Source organism: Globicephala melas, chromosome 18, assembly GCF_963455315.2.
Source record: "Globicephala melas chromosome 18, mGloMel1.2, whole genome shotgun sequence".
In the NCBI taxonomy this organism is placed as follows: domain Eukaryota; kingdom Metazoa; phylum Chordata; class Mammalia; order Artiodactyla; family Delphinidae; genus Globicephala; species Globicephala melas.
The window spans coordinates 70,301,132-70,323,062 of NC_083331.1; the positions used below are offsets into that span (position 1 = coordinate 70,301,132).

At 43.4% G+C, this 21,931-nt stretch overlaps 1 protein-coding gene and 1 pseudogene across 3 annotated transcripts in view; one reads left to right on the forward strand and one right to left on the reverse strand.

Annotated features, from left to right (window-relative positions):
* The window catches only part of FGF14 (fibroblast growth factor 14), a 637,037-nt gene extending 617,454 nt beyond the window's left edge, over window positions 1-19,583 (reverse strand). Inside the window, exons 1-2 of one of the 3 annotated variants that reach the window (XM_060287769.1) lie at window positions 16,572-16,710; window positions 7,288-7,703 (exon numbers count right to left, since the gene is read on the reverse strand). Coding sequence is in view for 1 of the 3 variants with exons in the window: in XM_060287768.1 (XP_060143751.1) it covers window positions 16,572-16,779 (208 nt within the window). In the remaining 2 variants the exon portion in view is untranslated. Of the gene's footprint in view, window positions 1-7,287; window positions 7,704-16,571; window positions 17,642-19,509 lie in introns of those variants that run through there. The other 2 variants (XM_060287772.1, XM_060287768.1) reach the window with 2 other exon arrangements.
* Window positions 847-1,542, forward strand: LOC115853392 (small ribosomal subunit protein eS6-like; annotated as a pseudogene).
* Window positions 19,584-21,931: the final 2,348 nt, after the last annotated feature.

Consider the following 21,931-nt stretch of genomic DNA (forward strand, 5'->3'; position numbering starts at 1 on the left):
TGGCCTACTTATTTGAGAGAAGTTTAAAGTGCTAGTTAGACTGTACCAATCCATAATGTCCAACGCCAAGGTACCTGACTAATAAGCCTGATATAGGAAGTAGACATACCTTACTGTTCAGCCATTCCATCCTATGCTGCAGATCTCAGCATCTAATTTTACTTCTTTTTTTTAATCTAATGGCATTTATTGAGACTAGTTCCCAAGTTTTACATCACTTGATAAAAGGAACTGACACAGCAGAAAGGTTTCCCTGATAGACCCCGTGGGGCTCAGTGCTTAACACAGAGGAAGAGACTTCCTTCCTTGGACTGTATCTAGGCCCCTGCTGTGACCAGAGAGACAACAGTAGAATCATTATGTGTACCTAGGGTTATTTCTAACTCATGAACCTGCCACACTAAAGGCCTTTTCCTGGGCTATTGTTTCTTCATGTTTGACCTGACCTCTAACAAGGATGGTGCTAGTTACACTTAACATTGGTTGATGTGGTCAGGTAGGTGCAGCACTGTTCCAAGAGATGCAATGCACAAGTGGTGGTCTCAGAAGTAGACACCATCACAGACACACTGAACCGTACCATTTGTTGGTGCTCATTACGGCCCGTGAGGCTGCAGCAGGGCTTGGCCATGACCTTTAAAGTAAGAATGTATTTGTGGTAGCTTTCCTTATTCTAAGGAAATAGAATTTTTTCTTTTCTTATTCCTTACTATGATTTCATTATTTTTGGTATAGAAAATTGTGCTGGTGATAACCTACACACATGGACCCTAGGGTGTTTTTCAGTTCAAGTAACTGGAAAATGAGTGAAGTTTCTGTGTAATGAAATGGGAGGTGTATGTTGGCATGAACGAAGAAGAAACCTTCATTCGTACCTTTTATGAGAAGCGTGTGGCCACAGAAGTTGCTGCCGACGCTCTGGGTGAAGAACGGAAAGGTTATGTGGTCCAAATCAGTGGTGGAAGACACAAACAGCGTTTCCCCATGAAGCAGGGTGTCTTGACCCATGGATGAGTCCGCCTGCTACTGAGTAAGGGGCATTCCTGTTACAGACCAAGGAGGACTGGAGAAAGAAAGCGCAAATCTGTACAGGGTTGCATTGTGGAGGCCAATCTGAGCATTCTCAATTTGGTCATCGTAAAAAAAGGGGAGAAGTATATTCCTGGACTCACGAATATTACTGTGCCTCGTCGCCTGGGGCCCAAAAGAGGTAGCAGAATCCACAAAGTTTTCAGTCTCTCTAAAGAAGATGATGTCTGCCAGTATGTTGTGAGAAAGCCCCTAAACAAAGAATGTAAGAAACCTAGGACCAAAGTACCCAAGATTCAGCGTCTTGTTATTCCACGTGTTCTGCAACGCAAACGTTGGCGTATTGCTCTGAAGTAACAGCGTACTAAGAAAAATAAAGAAGAGGCTGCAGAATATGCTAAACTTTTGGCCAAGAGAATGAAGGAGGACAAAGAAAAACGCCAGGAACAGATTGCCAAGAGACGGAGGCTGTCCTCTCTGAGAGCTTCTACTTCTGAGTCCAGTCAAAAATGAGATGTTCTAAGAGTAACAAATAAATAAGATCAGACATCACGAAAAAAAAAATATATATATACAATAATATTTAAAAGTATTTCTACCAATTATAAATTTAAAAGAATACAAGAAAGAAAGGGTCAAAGATCCGTCTTATATTAAAATTGTAACAGAGAAAGCGAAAGCATAGTTAGGCAAAAAACTGTTACCAAGATTCACAGAGGTAACTCCTCCTGCTTTGAGTAATAAAAATAAGAGAGTAAGATTATGATGCACTGAGCGAGTTGAATGACCCTACTTTCCTTTCCTGAAGGTTCTCACAAATATTAGCGGGCACCAGAACACTGAGTAAGCAAGTGGATGTATAGCTGTGGCAATCCGTAGGACGCAACTTGGACTGTGGCATCTTTAGATGCACATTTTAATTCTTTATTCAAAACTATGCTAATGCAACAACATTCAGACCCTTTACTTAACTCTGTAGCATTCAGACCTTTTGCATTGTGCAGCTATTGCCTTTACACTAATTGGCATCCAAAAAAAAAAATTGTTAAATCACTCACTCACTACCCACTGAAATGACAGAATTCAGGTTTATGCTGCTAATTTGCTCCCAGCACAGGGTGTCTACAACTGTTATCACCACCTAAAATGAATCCCTTCCCTTACTTCTATGAATTATGCTTGTGACCCTACAAATGTGCATTTTATAAACTTATAAACTAGGATCTCTAACAAGGATCCCAGTTTTAAATCAAAAAAATTGAAACTGCTGCTTACAAAGCATTACTAGTTATGTATTTGTAAGGTTTAAATGGCCATTGAGGATTGAATTAGTGCTCTCGTTTTAACAAGTGATATTCCTTAAAATATTATTTTATAAATTGTGTGGCATTCTTAAGTGTTAAGATAATCGAGAAATAGATACTGACCCTCTAAAACACAATTCAAATTTGATAACAGAAAGGAGCAGAAAATCAAAATCCATTTCCAAAAGTTGTGCTTTTAGCAAATTGTTCCTTAATGCATCTCTCCACTAAGCAGCGGTCATCAAGGGTTACTCAAACATAGATCTGCTGCTAGCGCCAGAGCAGTTTATCAGGATTCCCGTGTAAGAAATTGTGGTTCAAATTGCTGGAAATCTCCCTGCAGCCAAAGAGCCTGTGACATTTTCAGTCCAGCGATGTTTCACTAGAAAACATCATCTTACTGGGAAATTAACTGCTGCCCGAAGTACCTTAGGTGCTACAAACAAAGTTGTTCCGTCTTCCCACTCCAGAAACATTCTCTAGTTCACTAATTTCTACCACATCCAGTCTAACTCCTCTGCCAGGCTTTTGGACTCCAAATTATGATTCCTCTAATACCCCAACATAAGATTCCATTAACATTCCCCAAATCCCCAACCATGAACCTTTCAGCCCTTGACTTTCACTCACATTGCTCCCGTTTTCAAGAATATACTTATCTCTCCTGCCAAATGAAACACGCTTTCAAAAGTCAGCTCAGGTCACACTTCTCGACAAGATTTCCCTTTCTTCCCGGCTCATCTTTGATGGGTCTCCTACAGACACCCCGTGGCCGTCCATCGTTCAAGACTCTCTCATTACTGGTGTTCTCTGTACACTGAACTTAAGTACTTTGGGGCCAGAGACCAAATCCTTATGGAATGTTTTAAATCTCTCCCAGTAACTAACATGGAACTTACCACAAATAGTTATTTAATAAATACTAATAGGTTTATTGTATAGATTGTATATTGTCTGTCTTCTCAAAACCTCAGGATCATTTTCTAGATAATTTCCAAATAAATTTTTCTCTATGTTAAGTGCATCTTTGGAACAACAAGAATGACAGTCCTGAAGAAACCAGAAAGGGAAGAAAAGGTTGCTGTGCAGAAACAGATTTAAAGAACAACTTATGCATGGGATTTCTGCTCTGTCTCCTAAGAGCTTTTGACTCAGACTATCTTCACGAGGATATCTGCATTGCAGACAACCTTGCACTCTAAAGATAGTGCTTCCAGGTTAGAGGGCGATTCCCCCCACCCCAGGATAATAAAGACCATGGCTCCCTGCTGGGCAAAGGTTGGGCACTTTTGAAAGACATTCCTTAAAAAAGAAGGGGGATTTCCTAAACTCAGAGGTCCTCAGCTGTGACACAAATCCACTGTGTGCAGGCATCCACCTCGGCTACTCAGCACTGCCCCTGGGAGATGTTAGGACAAGGGAAACAAGAACGGGGCGCCTGTTGTGCCCTGAGTGATACAGTCCTTTATCTCTGACCCAGGAGCCTCCGTCCTCAGCCAGCATCTCTGTAACTGGGCCAGGTAGGCTTGCGAACCGTTTGTAGTTTCGGGCAACTTTTGGATGTTAACTAAAAGTGGGTGTGTTCAATTAGGAGTTTCTAGTTTACAAAAGACAACAGAAGTTACCGCATGGAAGTCTACACATCTCACGTGCGATGGTATAGGTGGATCTCAAAAACAACGTGTGGAGTGAAAAGAGCAAACTCAAGGGCATGAGGACTCCAGGATCTGATGATCTGAGGCTCTAGTACAGGCTAAGGTAAAGTCAGAGAGCAGAACGGTGGCTGCCTCTCACAGAAGGCACGGGTGGGAACTGAATCGAACTGAGAATGAGGTTTCTGGGTGATGAGAATATTCTATATCTTAAATGGGGTGTCTGGCACAAGGATACACACAATAGTCAAAAGACATCAAACTCTACAGTTAAGAGCTGTGCATTTTAATGTATGTAAATTACGCTCAATAAAAAAGCATTACAAATTCTAAATATCTGAACATGTTGCAAACACTGAATATGTTGCATTCCCCTTTAGTTTCAGGATATAATGATTCACAGAAACACTGAGACAACACCAGCCACTTTCACATATACGCTTTGAACACAGTCTTTAGGGCGGTAGCTGCAATACAGGAATTTAAGAGGATGTCTCTGGAGGAAGACTGCTTGGGTTCCAACCACTGGCTGGGTGCCATCAGGCAAATTCCTTAACTTCTTCACGCCTGGGCGTCATTCTTTTTCAGATAAATATAAGAAAAGTTCCTACATATGGTTTTTGAGGTCTAAATTAGGTAATATAGATAAAGTATCTAGTACATAGAAAGCATCCTATAAAGCTAGTTTTTTATTATTACTTAGAGCATAAATACTAATACAGGATTCAGAATAATTCAGGATATTTCTGTTCAAGTAGAAGAGTAATAAGTCTTTCAAAATCTAGTAAGTTTAAAGGCATTCATTAGTGGGACTATAAAGTAGAATAATTATAATAATATCCCCAAATTATTTAATTATATAACCTATTAAAGCAATAGATCCACATCACAGTGTTTTTAACATGTTATCTGAAGCACAGAAAGAGTCAAATAAATGCTGCTTTGGGTGTCTCTAGTTCACACAGATGTGTCTCATTTACTGTCTGACAACTGTATTGTTAGAATTTTTTGCCTTTTTCCCCTAATGTAATACATGTAAAAGTTGAAAAGCCAATTGAATACTAATCCCAGCCTTGCCTGAAGAGTTAAATTGATGACAAACCTTTCAAAAGACACAACTAAAGGAAAGATGTGAAAGGACAAAATCTCGAGTATGACAGTACAAATACAAGGAGAGCGGGACAAAGGGGGGCAATCCTCAGTGATGGAAAACAGAGAAGCAGGACTCCACAGCTCTGCAGATCAGGCCACACTCCCAACTTCAGCGCGCACATCAGGGGTTCACGTTCCCATGAAAAGGCACGTGTGCCACAGATGGACCAGAACCACCTGAGCACTGTGTTCTTTAAGATGATTCCCAAGATTTTAAAAGGAAATATAATTAGGAAAGATAAAATAAATAATAAACAATCATGATCCCCTAAATTTCTAAATTTTTCAAATTTAGTTTTTAATTTGTTACTGTACCATTAAAATATTTCTAACATTTAGTATCCATTCTATTAAAACATATTTCCAATATTTTATATCTATTATTATATATCTAATGTATGAGGAATTTTATGTCACTTAATTGGCATATGAGTAGAAAGTTTAAATGTAAAAGAAAAAATAATTAAGAAAATGTTGCGGCAGAATGATGGTAACTGCTGCGTGTTTAATTCGGAAAGTGACTCAGGTCTCCTAGCAAACAGAGCCCTTTCTTTGCTTACAAGCAATAACACCTGCGGTACAACAGAAACAACCAAAAAACATGAGTTTCAGACTCTGAAATAAGTGGCTGTTTAAGAAAAAAACAGAAACCCTACAATGTTTTAGTCTTTGAGCCTTCTTATTTTCACATTTCTTCTTTTTTTAAAGTACGACAGTAGTATGCCACGTGCTCCACACAGGAAGTGGAAAGAATAGAGATTTCAATCCGTCCCAAACTACACTTTATCTAAGTAAGAGGCAGCATTACAGAAGAGGCTAGCTACCACACACTTCAGTGATCCACTGTAATTGTGCAGACAACAAAATGTTACAGGGGGAAAAAGGCATTTTAATTACAACTACATTCATTGCTACCGAAGAAGCAGGTGCACAAACTTACATACGTAATTTCAATAAAGTTCACACTTCCTTCTCTTTTCTTGCCAGACCTGAATAATCTGAAAAATTGGCTTTTAATTGTATTATTTGACTCCTCAAATGGAACAAAGTATTGCACACAAATCACTGACTATCGACAAAGAACTGTATATCATTTAAAACAAAAAACAAAAAAACCTTGGACTTATCTTTATTGTAAGGCATTTTTTTTTATCCCTAAGGACTTTCAGCTTTGGAGTCAAAACAAACCGTTTATCCCAGAGCAATTCTCCTAGAACTGCCTATTTAAATTATGATCTAGAAGGAGAAACTTGTCAAAGTTTTCTACTTGCTATTAAAAGTTGCCAAAGCCCCTCGAATACAAACAGTCTGGAGAGAGTCAGGTTTTTGCTCTGTGCTTTGAGGAGACAGGAGTGGTCTACTGGCAAATGGTCAGTGGCTCGGCGGCATCAAAAGGAACGGTCCACGCATTAAAAAAAAAAAAAAAAAAAAAAAAAAAGGAACGGTCCAAATCAAACACCTGTGGTCAGAACATCCTAGACACCTCCCTCTTTTCCCTTCCCAAATTCAAAGTGGCCACTGAGATAGAGGGACTCCACTTCCTCTCCAGCCACTGTCACTGCCTTATTTTTGACCTTACCACCTCCTCTGTGGCCTTTCTTACCTTCAATCCCGCTCCACGCAAAGGTATTTTCCACACTGTTGCCATAATGATTATCTAAAGGGTAAAGCTGACCAAAAGGCTTCAAGATTCCAAAACAGCTTTACTGAAAGATTCACTGCAAATGGCTAATGAAAAATTAAGGACACAAGAGGCACCTAAAACAGAAGACACTAAGTAGTGACTTCTACTACTCCCGCTATCCGCCATCACAGTGCTCACAGTCTGTTCGTCCTCTATCTGAATTGCCTTTCCACTCTGAAGAAACTACAAGACCATAAACAAATTAGTGACAGTACAGATGCGCCCACACCTACCTTTGAAGGGTGGCCCCCAAATGCGCCCCTCTCAGAGTTCATGGGACTCCAAGGGATTCTCCAGAAAACCAGTAAACCACTACCAGTTATTCTCTTAAGCAGCCAATAGGAAACTCAAGTTAAAATTAGTGAAAAACCTTGCCAAATTCAGGTAGATGCCAGAGCTACACTCTACTTTAAACCCCACTTTCTCTGGAGCCTAAGAAAACTGGCAGATGCCAGAGAATTCTTACCAGAGTCAGCTCTCCTGCATCTCTGTCTGTAGTGCCCAGTTGAGAGAGGAAGGGAAAATCTCACGCTGTTCCTTCCTTTCCAAGATGCACTGGTTGTGGATCCTTTCTCTCCCAGGGACAGCTATTGCCTTCTTGTTTGTCTCATTTTGGGTCTTGAGAACTTGGCCTGGGAACCATCAGGCTGAGGGCCCTCAAAATACGGCCGGACAGAAGTGTGGATTGCACTCCACTTGCAGCTAGTGTCCTACTGATCGTTGGCAGCGCTCAGGGGAACTAAGTCTTTCTTTGGCTACCTTTGGATGTGGCTCTGCATCTTGGGAGGGTAGGATCTTTTGCCCATTCTTTGGGGACACCTCTTGAGTCCAACAGGTTGTCCAGTACTGCCAGGAATATTTACTGTTTGTCTCAGCTGAAACCTGACAAGATATTTGAGAAAAAAAAACAAAAAACACTTTTTTTTTAAGTAGCTCTACTGTGAAAAGTTGGCCAGACTGGAAGCTGATATTCAGAGCCTGAAAGGAACGTTTTTTGGGGCCTCCTCCCCTAACCTAAGTGAAACTATGTATACCCAGAAGGAAAGACCTTCCAAAACAAAAAGCTCTAAATCTAGAACACAGAAATCTTTTTATTTCCATATTAGTTGAAGACCTTCTCCCAGATCTAAAGATGCAAACAGAAGATAATGTAGTTGGATGGGTGATCAGCCCTTTGATGTCATAAAGGTTGCAACTCAATTCTTTGAAGAATTAAAAACAACTATCCCTGTCTCGGGAACTGAGTCTTTGTAAGAACACAAATGCAGCTACTGAAGCAATTCAAAGCCCATCTATCCTTTATACCAATCCCAAAACCTCCCCTATGCTGGCACATACTATAAAATTCTGGGTTTAGGAAACAAAAGTCCTTCCTGGAGGCACTTACTTTCTTTCCCTGTGCCTTGAGATGTGAATATTCTACCCAGTCTTCTTGAGAAACTGATGGCCAGTTCTTCGAAAAGCAAACTTCAGGGAGGTAATTCTTATCATAAGGGGAACAAAAAAAGGTTAAAAGACTATTTGGAAACTAGGCCAACAAAATGTCTTTAAAAAGTGTAAAGCCATCTGAGCAGGTAACCTTAACCTACTCCATCCGCCGAAACACAATTTGGATCTAGCTGTTCTTTTATAAACTAGTGAGCTTGCCTTATCATACCCTCAAAATAGTCTTTTTCAACTTCTAAATATACAGTGAAGTTGTGTGTGTGGGTTTTCAGATGTGAAAATGCTTGTGATTCTTCCCAACAGTCCAAGATAACAGAAGGAAAAACAAGCCAAGGTAGGTCGAGTCCTCTCCAAAAAATGTTGAGACTGCAGGAAAAGACATCCGGGGAATACAACAGATACAAAAGAATGCCATCTGTTTCAGCACCAACCACACAACTCTGTAAAATGCATCAAGAGCTCTTGGTGGTGTCACCAGTAAAATACAACGCGTGTCTTCTTCCAGGGCTCAAAGCTGTGTACTGTGCTTTCCCTACCACTCAAAACCGGCTCTTGGAAGAGTCACCTCTGCACCGGCAAGCAGTTGCCACACCTCTGCAAGGTCGGTCATGAGCCCGCAGGTGGCTTTCCATCTCCGATAGCCTCGGGTTTAAACTACAACTTAAATATACTCAACACAGTCCAGGAGAGGTACAGGGAAGAGGGAGAAGTTCATTCAGAATCCAGATCGGGTGGAAAGTTACGAGACGCTTGGAACATGAGAGCGGGGGCCGACCTGAGATTATTCTAATCAATGCCCTTGCACTGCAGTCGAAGAAACTGAGGCCCAGAGAATTTCAGGAGCCCTTCTCGGCCTCCCAGTAGCTAGTGCGGGCTGGACTCATGCTCTCCCAGTCCGGAACTTGGGCGCATCCGCCACCTACCTAGCTCCTTCCTACCGCCCCGTCCCTTTTCCTCTAAACCCTGAAGTGCGTCGCGGGGAGGCGGCCACCTGTGGGCTGGAACCAAACTCTTCCTTCGCCCTTCAGCCCGGGCACGCACTGAGGCGCGCGCGAGCTCGCCGGCCCGGTGCCCGCCAAGGTGCGCCGCGTCAACACCCGGCGCGGCCCGCGCACCCCGTCTCGCCCACCCCGCGGCTTCCGGCCACGTGGTTTCCATAGCAACGGCTGCGCCGGCCTCCGAGCCCCCAGAGGCGCTCTAGGGTCAGAGGTCATCCCTGTGGCAACGGATACCTCCCGCGCTACGGCGGCTCGGACGGGCCGCTTCCGCCGCATTGCGCCGCAGAGCCCCAGACGCCCCGAGGCGTGGAGCGCAGGTTGGCCGGTCCCGGGAGTTCTGGCCGCGGGTCACAGCGGAGGAAGGCGACGCGTCGCCTTTGCGCCTCCTCTCTTCGGGGCTCCATTAGGCAGACTCCGAGCCCGGCTCCGGCCAGATACCCGAGGGGCCCGACTCCTGGAAGCAGATCCGAGCCGCAGAGGTGGCCGGCTCGTGGCTAGCAGAAAACAGTCCACGTCCCGCTTGCTGCTCTGGCGAGCGGGGCTCTGCCCCAGTCGTGCGTCCGCCTTTGACGGTGGCTCCGGAGGGCGGAAGCTGAGTAGCTGAGTGTGGCTTTGGGAAAGCAGGGCGCCACCAAGTTTGCAGATGACTGCTTTAAAACGGAAAGGAACAAAATAGGAAGGGAGGGGGCACCTCCTTTCAAAGCAAGTGAAACTCGAGGCTGTTTAGGTGCTGTCCACTCTAGAACGGAAACGTGCCACATCGGATGGGCCCAGTGACCATCTTCACAGAAAGGAGTTCAGACAGGAAGAGAGAAACAATTCAAGTTCACTCCACTGTTTTTCGGAATGCCTTCCTTTTGGAGAACATTAAAGATCAGAAAAGAAAATGAAGGGGGGCTCTGGCAGAGGGAACCAAATGGTGTCCTAACACTTGTTATTTAAAGGGTGAGCGGGCCAGGAGGGGTGAATGCGCTTGTGTGTTTGAGGAAGGCCTGAGCCCAGGGGAATGTTTGCAAACCATGTTTCAGGATGCGCTGGCGCGGAGCATGAAGAGAAAGAAGGCCACTAACAGCTGTTTTTCCTTCTTGGTTTTACCATTTAGAAGCCAAATTCTTGGTTGGCACTGCTGGAAAGGAGTAGGCGTTAAGTGAACTTCACCAAGTAAATTGTATGACAGTGGCAGCTACAGTCCCACAGTTAACTTTCTCAGAAAACGCTATTTTTCACCGTTAGTTCATTTAATACAAATGTATTGAAAACCTGAGACTTGTCATAACCTGAGTTTTTGACAGGGGACAGCGATAAAGGCAACAGTGCTCAACAATTGTTAGGTGACTTTCTTCGATGGTGTTAGTAGGTTAGATAAACAAAAACGTCAGTGTTCCCTGTAAAACATGTCTGCGCTATGCCTCCATTTTTGCTTTCATGTTTAGGAAAGCCCTAAGGATTCCTCCTTTCAACTCCTCTTCCCTTCATCATCCTACCTTTTACTTCTGGCCAAAGCAGAAAATTAGTTTGTACCAACCAGAGAAATACACAGGGAGAACATCAAGACATACTTGGTCCTTCAAAAGCAGAATAGCAAAAAAAAAAAAGTTAGTGCATCTCTGGAGGCATATGGAGGAACTGAGAAGTCGCCCTCAGACAATTCCCTGCCGTTCTGTGCTCAAGTTCAACTCTTATAACTAAATGTAGTACACGGTATACAATCTAAAACCCTAAGAAACACCACACAGACTATGGCACCAGGCAGATAGACGTGTCTGCTGGTATTTCCCTGGCCCACTGTCCCTCCTGGAGGTGGTACTAAGTTGGGCTCAAAGGTTTTATTAAGAATATACACACGATGCAATGTCTCATTTAAAACTTAGTAGAGGAGCTTCAAATATACTGTTCAAACATCCCAACTGTTTCCCCATAAACCGTAAGAAACTATCTTGAATAAATGCTTCCATTTTGAGACATCTACATATTTATAGAAAGCTTATGAGTCAATTGAGTGAGTTATGATGCCAAAATGTACAAAGGAGCAAAACCTTTGGTGGTTGTCCTTGTTACAATATGTATAAAAACACTTCACAAAAGTCCTCAGTGTTTGTGTTGCTAAAACATGGAAGACTGGGTTTGAACATTTTTAAAGGAGTGGCTCCGCGTAGGAAATATGAACTATAGAATTAGCTTTAGCACCTTCTGAAAGCAATGCATCATTTGAACGGATGTTCTCAGGGAGGCTGCCTAAGATGAGAACAGGCTGGATATGGGTACAACTAAAGTGATCTCCACTGTTAAAACCAAGTTTAGATGATCACTGATTGGATTTCACACTCGTTAACTTGGATATAAATTAAAACAAACATAAAACAAAACAGTCGACACTCCCAACAAATCAATACTTGGAAGCCTACCTAACATGTCATCCTTTGGTTCAGGAAGTGCTACTGCCTGCAAAACTCATTATGCTACTTCAGTAACGAAGCTTCCTAGATGGAATCCAAGGCCAACTCATATTACATGGAATCCCACGCTGAAGGCAAGCATACTAGAAAGAGAAGGACCTTACATCTGTTTGGTGTTCCAGCCATGCAGTCTGAATTTGATGTCTCCATTTTACATATGCTCAGTGTTTAGAAATGCACAGGTTATGTATGGCCCATTTGTGGCTCACCCAGCTCTACAGGAACCCAAGATGAGTTGGCAGGCAGAGGAGAAGGGGTGAAAAATGCTTTACTCCTTTTTCTTCTCCCTCTTCCTATTTTCTCACTTCTCAAAGCCATGACCGCCCCTAGATGTAAAGCAAGTAGCTTTAAAAGAATAACATATATTTAAATGAGTAACAGTGGCACACCAGATGTTTTTGGCACCTAAAACAGCTTAGTCAAAGGCAAAAGCAGGGCTGGAAGACACCCAAAAAAAGTAGGAAATAGAAAGTGACAGTGAATTCTACCAAGCCCTGCTTGTTTCATCTCAAAGTTTCATGGCAGAGACGGAGACAGTTCAAAAGAGGAAACACTCAGGGCCATGAGTTTGTGGGATTTTCTAAATGTGCTCTGCAGAACTAGGTCTAGGGCATCCGCTTCGTACCCTCCTTGCCACAAACGCTGGTACCCAATAAAATTACATCTGGTTACAATTTTTCTTAAAATCTCTGCTTTCCAAAATCCTATCAAGCCGTGGAAGTTTGTATGTGTGAGTAGCTGTATATATTTGAGGGTCTGTGGCTTCCTTTGCCTGTTGGACATTATGTATCTGAAGAGACATCCATGATACGACCTTCATATTTATCTTTAGTGTGGACTTTTTTTTTAATATTTATTTATTTATTTGATTGCCCTGGGCCTTAGTTGTGGTAGGCGGGCTCCTTAGTTAGTTGTGGCATGCAAACTCCTAGTTGCGGCAGGCATGTGCGATCTAGTTCCCCAACCCTGGCCCCCTGCATTGGGAGCACGGAGTCTTAACCACTGCGCCACCAGGGAAGTCCCCTATTGTGGACTTCTTTTTTCCAACCATATTTATTTCCTTAGCAGCCATTGCTCAGATTTCAGCGACCTAGATTATTTCCCAAACTGGCCTGTGACACATGTCGGTCAGTCCAAACTCTCAGTACTAATTTAAAGAAACATATCAAGCCCTCCTCCAGGCAAAGTAAGTGCGTTGGACTCAGTATTCCCTATTTAATGATCTGCCTAAAATACAGTCACCTTGCATAACTCATGCAGTGACAGTTGAAGAAGGTAACATCTATTATAAACATATAGCTATTCCTCTACTGGGAAAATAAGGGAAGGTAGGACATGAAGCGCACGTGTGTGTGTGTGTGTGTGTGTGTGTGTTCTCTGATAATAGTTGTATTGTGAGATATTGGACATGTTTATGAAGACAGTAAATTTACTTTCTATCCAGGATTTCTAAGCTATTGCAATTTATTTTAAAAAGCATATATTGTGCAAATATATTCTTCAGGCTCTTTTCCAGTTAACTTTTACATAAAAACAACGAAAAAAAAACCTACTTAATTAACACCTCTTATTTAAACATGAATTAAGAACTTTTGGGTAGATGAGTAAGTTTGCCCTTAAGTTCATGACTCTATCATTTGCTTATTTCTACACCAACCTGATTATATAGCAGTACTCTGAAATTCCTTTCAGGAACCCCTGACCGAACTGCCTGTACTTGTTGACAACTTAAAGCAGTGGGAATAATCAGTAAATCATTTTATAACTTACAAAGATTGGGAAGAAAAATTCATCTAATAAGAAGTCGTTACACCAAATTCATGGTCCTACTACTGGTACGTGCAGGTATTCTGACAAGCTTCTTAGTCTGAAACCAGTTAATTGTCCTCGTTTTAGATTTAAGATAACGTAATAGGTAGTAGTCAATCTGTTCTTTTTGGTTTTAACAGTTACGAGGATTTTAGTCTTTGTTTTATTTCAATTACCCAATTAACTTCTTAGTTATACTGCTATCTTGGGATCAAAAACCTGCAAATGATTTTAGGCTTCATGTTAATAGCAGAAGGAGAATGGAATTTACCAACTACAATCCTGAAAGAGAATGGCTAGGCACAGGATGGTTTAAGCTCAAAAGGCAAAACTTTTAGAAGGTGAGATACATAGTGTGACACATTAATGTCCCATTTAAAAAATAATTTACAAAATGCTCCAACTCCAAGGTTGGAATTCTCACCCCTGGCAATCTAGGACTTAAACTATCCTAGTGGAGTAGTCAGAGCCGTTGTTAGACAGAGTTTGAGTTAACCCATCAATTCACCCCCGAGTACTTTAGCATTCATAAGCTGCAAAATAAATTGCTCTAAAAATAAGTCGTCATTTGTTTGACACCTTCCAAATGCCTCGGAAGGAAAAAAAAAAAATCTACTTTATTCCAGAGAGATGAAAGTGGGTGGGGTGGGGGAGGTGTAATAAAAAGATCTTGAATCGTGTATCGGTGAAACTTAGCGTTTCCAGTAAAACTGTTTACAAAAAAAAAGACATTATCAAAGGCAGTAAGGAAACTTACTGTTCCATGCTGAATTATTGCCCACTCTCCAGTACTATGGAGGGACTGACTTCAAGATCCCTAAACAAATGGCCAAGTCTAAAGAAATGCTTTTCTAGTAGTCCTGTCTCAGAGGGAGCTAAATCTTTTCAAAGAAGAACACAAGAAGGTTTCAAAAACCAGTAGTTTTACTGTGTGAGGGAGGAACCCCACCGCAGCCCTTGGCTTGTCCCACTTTAGGAAGTCTTGCCAAAAGGGTCTTCGCGTGAACTTGAGATGGTAGTGTTGCAGATCTAGCTATGACCAAGGCATCAGAAAGTGCTGGGCTTGATGCGGGGTTAGGGTACACCTGACAGCCCAACTGGAGACGTGGTTGGTAAGGTGACCACACTGCTTTCTCGTTGGGTAGCTCTCAGGATGGTGGGATCATCTCAGAGCTGCTAAACGCTAAGTTAAGAGAGAGAAGGGTCAAAGGACCGGGGATGGAGGAGGTGGGGGTCGGGTTCGGGGGAAGAAGAGGGGGACGGGAAGAAAGCGGGGAGAGCTAGAACACAGGGATGAGAACTCCAGGACGGAGGCACGGGGCCCGCTGCAGCACCGCGCCCACAGACTCAACAGCCATCCGAAGGTCCCAGCTGACGGCAACTGCCAGGCGTCCGCCAGCACGCGAGCATCTGCCCTTCCGGAGGGTCTCAGAACTTGCACTTTCCCTTCTGCCGCAGCAGAGGGGGCTGCAGGGGGTGCTCAGCATCCACACCCACCGCCTCCATCCCCGCCCACCCACACCTCCTCCCCCTCCTCCCCTCCCTCCCCCTCTTCCCTCCCCTCCCCTCCCTCCTCCTCCTCCCTCCCCTCCTCCTCCCTCCCTCCCCCTCTTTCCTCCCCTTCCTCCTCCCTCCTCCTCCTCCCCCTTCCCCCCTCCTCCTCCTCCTCCTCCCCGGCACCCGCAGGCGGCAGCTCACTGGGAGCGCGCCGCCCAACTAGGCTGCATTAGGCAGCTTCGGAGGCAGGGAGGCGGCAGCCACTTGCTGCCCGGCCGCTGGGGCTCCGGGTGCCAGCGCGGCCCCTGGTGGAGCTCGGGGTGTCAGGGCGCCCGCGAGGAGCCGTGATCTACTACACCGCAGTGCCAGCGTCAGGAGCCTCGGACACCCGGGCTGCCACTGCAGGACGGCCAGGGCCCCGCCCCCAACAGGGCCCCAGACATGGAACACCCAGTCCGGGTCCCTCCCCGGCCTGAAGCGAACCGGGGGACACCACACACCCTCTGCCGCCGGCGCGCGCGGCTCCCGGACCCGCTGCGCCCAGCCTCCTCGCCCGTGCGCCGCCTCCGCCACGCAGCCCTCCGGCCTGGCCTCCCCGGGGTTGCTCGCCCACAGCTCCGCGGCCGCCCCTAAATGCCTCAGACTGAGATAGCGGGAAGTGAATCCCGGGGACCCGACTCCCCGAATCACCTGCATTTGCATTTCTTATGTAATGTACTGCAAGTTTCCCGGTTGGAGCCTTTTGGAATGGGGGCGCACGATCACCAGGAGGCTGAAGCAGGGACCCGGGGCCAGGCTCATCCCACCCGGGGGACCCAGACGCCGGGCTAGGACACTGCTTTTTAAAAGGGAGGTTTAAATTACATATACTAGAGAGACCGGGCTTGTCTGCTCCATCTGGGGTTCCCTCCCGGCATGAGCCCTGCTCAAGTTTTCCCAGAGCAGGAGTGTCGGAGGCAGACGGGGGAAGGAGTTCATACTTCGGCACGCGGAGCTAGACGGGGGCGGGAGGCGGGGGCTGACGGAGGAGCGGGGCCGCGACGGAGGGGGCCTCTTTCCTTCGGTGAAGGTGATGGGGTGGCGAATATTGTGCAAGCTACTCAGAAAGTCTAGAGCAGGTTCTCGGCACCGAGCTACGTCCCCGGACCTGCAGCACGAGTCAGGGGAGCTCGCGGTTCTTTCTCCTGGCAACTACCGAAGCTTCAACTGCCTCGGGCCAAACCTTAAGCCATAAACCCTTCAATATTCCACCAAACATCGTCAACCAGATACATTCCAAAAAAAGAAAAGGAAAAAAAAAAGTTTCCTCCTCCCTCCTAGTGATGGATTGTGTCACAGCCAAGAGATGCTGGTAATGATTTGGGGCTCACAGACGCCGATCCAGCTGTTACTTGTTTATCCACGCAACACCTCTATACACAACACTGTCCTGGTCCTTCTCTGTTTCCCCTGCCTTCCTGCATAGCCGAACTGCAGATCTAGCTCAATGAGCAACAGACAGGTTATTATGAGGAAAAACATAACATGATGCATGTTTTGCTTACCAGTTGGGTTCTTGTTTTTCTTAAGACTCTTGCCACAAAGACACTGCAGCATATGCGTTCCTTTGCTGAAAATGTTCCAAAGAAACCACATTGATTTGGGCGAAAAGCAATCCAGCAGCTTAGACACCCTGAGAAAGAAGAGATCCTTGTGGTTGCATAATAATAATTTGAAATCAGTTCTCCTGAAGAGGGGCACCGGTTTTACCATAGGAAAAACGATAATATTCCGGATCTTCTCCCAGTTTTTTCCCCTCACGTGGTATATTTCTTTGAGACTTCTCAGAGATTGTTTTTTTTCGGCCAGGGTGAATGATTTATCCCCTTGATCACCACTGGATTATTACCAAAGGGTTGGCAAAAAAATCCTTTTTCAGCATGAAGCCAAACAAAAAAGCAAAGAAATCCCAACTGAGACCAGAACTAATCAGGGAGAACAGTAATGCACAAAAGATCCCCAAAGAGAAAACCATAGCCTTTTAGTTGATCGCTATGAGGCTGGGTGAGTCTGCAGGAGTCAAAGCAGGATTCATCTCACTGAGAGAAGACTGCCATTGTGTAGTCCCTAGGAGAGAAGGAAAGGAAAAAAAAAAAAAAGGAAAGAAAGAAAGAAAGAAAAAAGAAAAAGAAAAAGAAAAAAAAAAACCACCAGCACACATACACACACCAATACCACCTCCGAGTCTGACAGCCGAAGACACAGCCTCCCTTCTCCCAGTGTCGATTTTTTTTTTTTTTATAATCAAGCGCCAGTGCTCAGGGGGATCGGATTGAACCTGCAGTTCTCAACCACCACGAAGAAAAGATGCAAATCTAGGTGACTCCTCCCCTGGTCAGGCTGGTAGTAGGTAGAGAGCGCTTCGGATCCCCTGCCGCCTTCCTCTCTCTCTCTCCCAGTTTCCAACAACGGTGAGCATGAGGAAAATCTCCCCTCCGGATTCCTCGCCCAGCCTTGGATGTGAGTTACCGGCATTAGGGGGAGGAGGAGGGGTTGAAGTTTGCATTGAAAAGACTGGCTTTCCATGACGTAGCCACGTGCTTTCAGACCCGTCACCAGTGAGATGCTTCCACCCGCCCGGGGAGGGCAGTGTCACTGCAGTCTCTCCGCCGGTTCCCCTCTCGAAGTCCCCCACCACTAGCACCCAGCCACAGCCCCACTATTTGACCCTCTCCCTCCTCCGCCCGGCATGATTAGGCTTGCTGCTTGCTCTTGCAGCCAGCTAGCAGAGCCTTCTCTTAAAAGTGAATTTCGAAAAGGAAAATTAATTATAATGAGTAAACCTTAAAAAATACACAGGGTGGAGGGGAGGCAGGGGTTTAAATAGAAACGGTAGTTTAGTACCACACTCCTTGGCCAAAATTAGTTCCACCTTACATTTTCAAAAGCCGCATCTACAGCATCTAAAACATTAAGGACAACTCAAGTTCCTTTACTTATTATTTGAATCCTACTTAAAGCACTGTTTGAAAAATATACACTAGGCATATGACAAATATGTACTTGCAGAAACAAGTACTGTTCAAAGGGCAAGCACTAAAATCGGGGCGACAAACTCTTCTTTGCTGAGGAGGGTCATATGTCAATGAGAACATTTATGCCTTTTCTAGACAGACAACCTATTACCTTCAAATATTGTTTTGGTACAGAAAGCACTCTGCTTGATTCACACGCTAATTCATTGCCTGTTTCTGCACCCATTAATTGAACTAACACTGAGTTCACCCCCGTTCACTTAGCTACACTAATATACAACCTTGTCACCGGCCACTACGATCTAACCTAACAAAACGGACAAAATCTCTCTTTCATCAAGATGCAACCCAACTCCCTAATTTCCCAGAAAATCAAAAGATTTAGGGCAAAGCTATTGATTTCTCTTATTTAGGAAAAAATACAATGTACAAAATAGTACAAACTATTTCAAAGAATAATATAACAAACTCCAGTGTACCTGCTAGTCAAAATTAATAAATGTTAGCATTTCATATTTGTGAGATGAGCATTTTGGAAAAGTAAAATTGACCACTCTCACTGCTGTTAGGCAAATGAATTAACATTATGCCAGTTTATTTCCACTTTTATGGGAAAATTGACATAAAATGTTTAATTTTTTAAAATATATTTAGAAGTTCCATCTTAATTTCAAAATATTAAAACTACTAGGGCTTCCCTGGTGGCGCTGTGGTTGAGAGTCCACCTGCCGATGCAGGCGACACGGGTTCGTGCCCCGGTCTGGGAGGATCCCACATGCCGCGGAGCGGCTGGGCCCGTGAGCCGTGGCCGCTGAGCCTGCGCGTCCGGAGCCTGTGCTCCGCAATGGGAGAGGCCACAGCAGTGAGAGGCCCGCGTACCGCAAAAAAAATAAAAAAAAAATTAAAACTACTACCTCTACTGCATGGAATATCAAACTATCTTATAAACAAATAGATGTAGATCTATGTTGTTGAGGACTGCTTTTAAAGAAAATTAACTTCTTAATTATCAGTTATCAAAATATGAAAATGTAATAAACAACTTTCCCACTGCTAGTGTTTTATAATATTTAGGAGGAATTTTGAGATGCCAAAATTTGTATCCAATATCTTGAACCCTTTGGGGAAATGTCAGTTGATTTTAAGCAAGATGGAAGAGGAATTTAACACAAGCAAATTTTATGAAAGTTAAGAAACTTGAAAGTTAAATATGGATGTCCTCAATGTGCCTAAGGCATCATGTCATACAGCTTAAAGAAATTACTAAGGTTAATTGCAGCCTCAATCAAGTTTGGGAAGTAAGGAAAGAGAGAATAATAAAAGTCCACAGATTTAACGTCAAATGACTTAGAATCAGGCTAAAAAAGAAATTGAAGAGCGGGATTCTTTTTTGAGAGAGGTAAAATGGAATAGCATTGCCAATTCATTAGGAAAGAATTTTTGATATCAATCAATCAGGGTCACTTACCACATGCTGCTTTTATAACATTCTGGTGTCCTGTCAGGGGTTCCAGAATATCCCAATATATTACCACTGGACATATGCCAGAGAGACAGTTGGATAAAAAATATTCTCCAGCAAGGTCTTCTGAACTCACACAGCTCGAAGGTTCTGTAAAAGCTTGCTGAGTTCCCTGGGGTATTTCACAAGTAAAATCTGGGGATCTGTTCGGCAACTATTGTATCTTTCCATAGGCTAAGTTTGTGTAGACAGAGTATTTCTCCAATGAGCTCTTCTTGCATTTCCAAATTGGACTCTCTTCTCTACGTTGTGACAGTGAACTTGATCCCTATTAAAATAGAGAATGATTGAATGAGTGCCAGAAAGCTATGATTTGTTTTGTATTGGTGGAAAACTTATTACTTCTTTGTCCTGTGACCTAAGGAACAACATAAAAGGTAATTAATTGTGACTACTATTTACAGAGAATCTATTACGTCAGGCACTGTGTTGGTTGCTTCTCTTCTTTTATGCTATTTAAAGGAAGGAGAAATATCTCTTACAATGAATGAAATTTCTATCGTTTTTTCTATATTTATTGACACATTATTTATTTACATTAGATAGGCTATAAATCACATTATTAAACAAACAAAAAATACCAAGTACTTTTGTCTGAAAAAGATGGCCTAACACTGATTCAGGTCACCTTTTTTCCAAGGGAGTTATCATTTCTAATGAGCTCTGAGTAACCCAGTTTAATTATTCAACCAATATTTATTGAGCATTTACCCTGTGAAAGTAACTGTACAAGACTCCATGGTGCATGCTAATTCATAAAATTAAACCAGATTTCCAGTTACACGATAAAGAAGACCAAGGGTGGTTTGCCTCCAGTTTAGGGATGATCCAAAGATACTCACAACAATCTGAGTTCAGACCGTTAAGTTTTGTTTTGGAAGACATCAAAATATTTACTTACCCTTTGCCATGCTACATTCAAATCAATAATAGATGATAAAAACGGAAATTATTAGAAAGTAAATGTAAGCTTTTGCACTAAAGAAAATAAGGAAAATCTCATGGTAACTGTAAAATTGACAGTAACATCTGTAGTATATATAGGTAGAGAAAAAAAAATCTTAAGACTGTGTTGTCATAAGGCTCAAGTAAAATAAACCCAGTACTTACAATCAAGTTCACTTAAAAATTAAATTTACATTCAGCATATTAGAGTAAGCAAACCTAAAGGTAAGTGTAATGACCATAACACAATAAAATATACATTTTATTTTAATATAGGACATATAAATTCATGAGATTAGTCACCAAAAATCTTTGCAACTAACTTACCATGCTTTTTCTAATTGTCCCCAAGTTACTTTTCTACTTCATTCTTCCTTTTAGCCATAAAATCCCACCCCCGCCACACTTTTGGAAAGGTACATGGATATCCAAACAGACACTAATTCCCAGCTCCCTTGCAGTTCAGTAGGGTCATGTGACTAGATTCTGACCAATGAGCTGTGAGCAGAAGTGCCGTGTTCAACTTCCGGGTCACATTCTCCAAAGGAAGCTGCTCGACTTCCACTTCTCTCTTTTCTCTTTCTTATGAGCTGAAAGGGATGGTGTGAGCGGCTCTGAGAGCATGGACAGGAACACACCCCAGGAATGAAGTACCGAGATAGGAGAAACCCAGGACCATGGACAGAGCAGCCAACCTATCCCGGATTGGCCACCTGCCTCTGTTCTGTTAGATGACAGAAAAAGAAACTTTTATTTTGTTTGAGCCACTGTATTTTTGTGTGACTTTGTTACAGCAGCTTATCCTCCCTACTGTCTTATCGACTGGTCTGGTATTAGTAACAATACACCTAAATATTTGGCTTATTTACTTATATTAAAAGGATAAAGAACACAAGTACATCACATATAACCTGTGGATTGATTCACAGGCTGCCACTCTCCTTTCCAATCACTGTCGCAGCTACTGATCTCTTAGCTGCCTCTTACAAGACACTCTTGCTTATCCTCACCAGCAGTGCAAACGTCCCATTGTCAGATCTTACTTCCCCTTGTCCCCTCTGCCCTGCTCCCTGCCCATCGGATGTAGCCTGTGACAGTTCAGAGCTTATGATCATGACAATAAAGGAGAAGAAAGACAGAGGGAAAAGTGATTGGAAGAAGAGTTGGTCAGAAAAGGAAAAAGAAGACCAATGCGTAGACAAGGATCTCAGTGTCTTTACCGTGGAAACCTTTTTCGAAAAGATGGTGCCTTTTGTGATTTGCACGCTTATTCCTTCCCTGTTGTTGATGTTAACAATTATTATCATGTTTTAAGGAGAAATTCTCCATTTCACATCACTGAACTACTCAGTAGTACCGCTTTCTTCTTCTCTCCGTGTTCCTCCATTGGCTCCTGGTGTACAACCTCTGCTCCTCCCTCCTG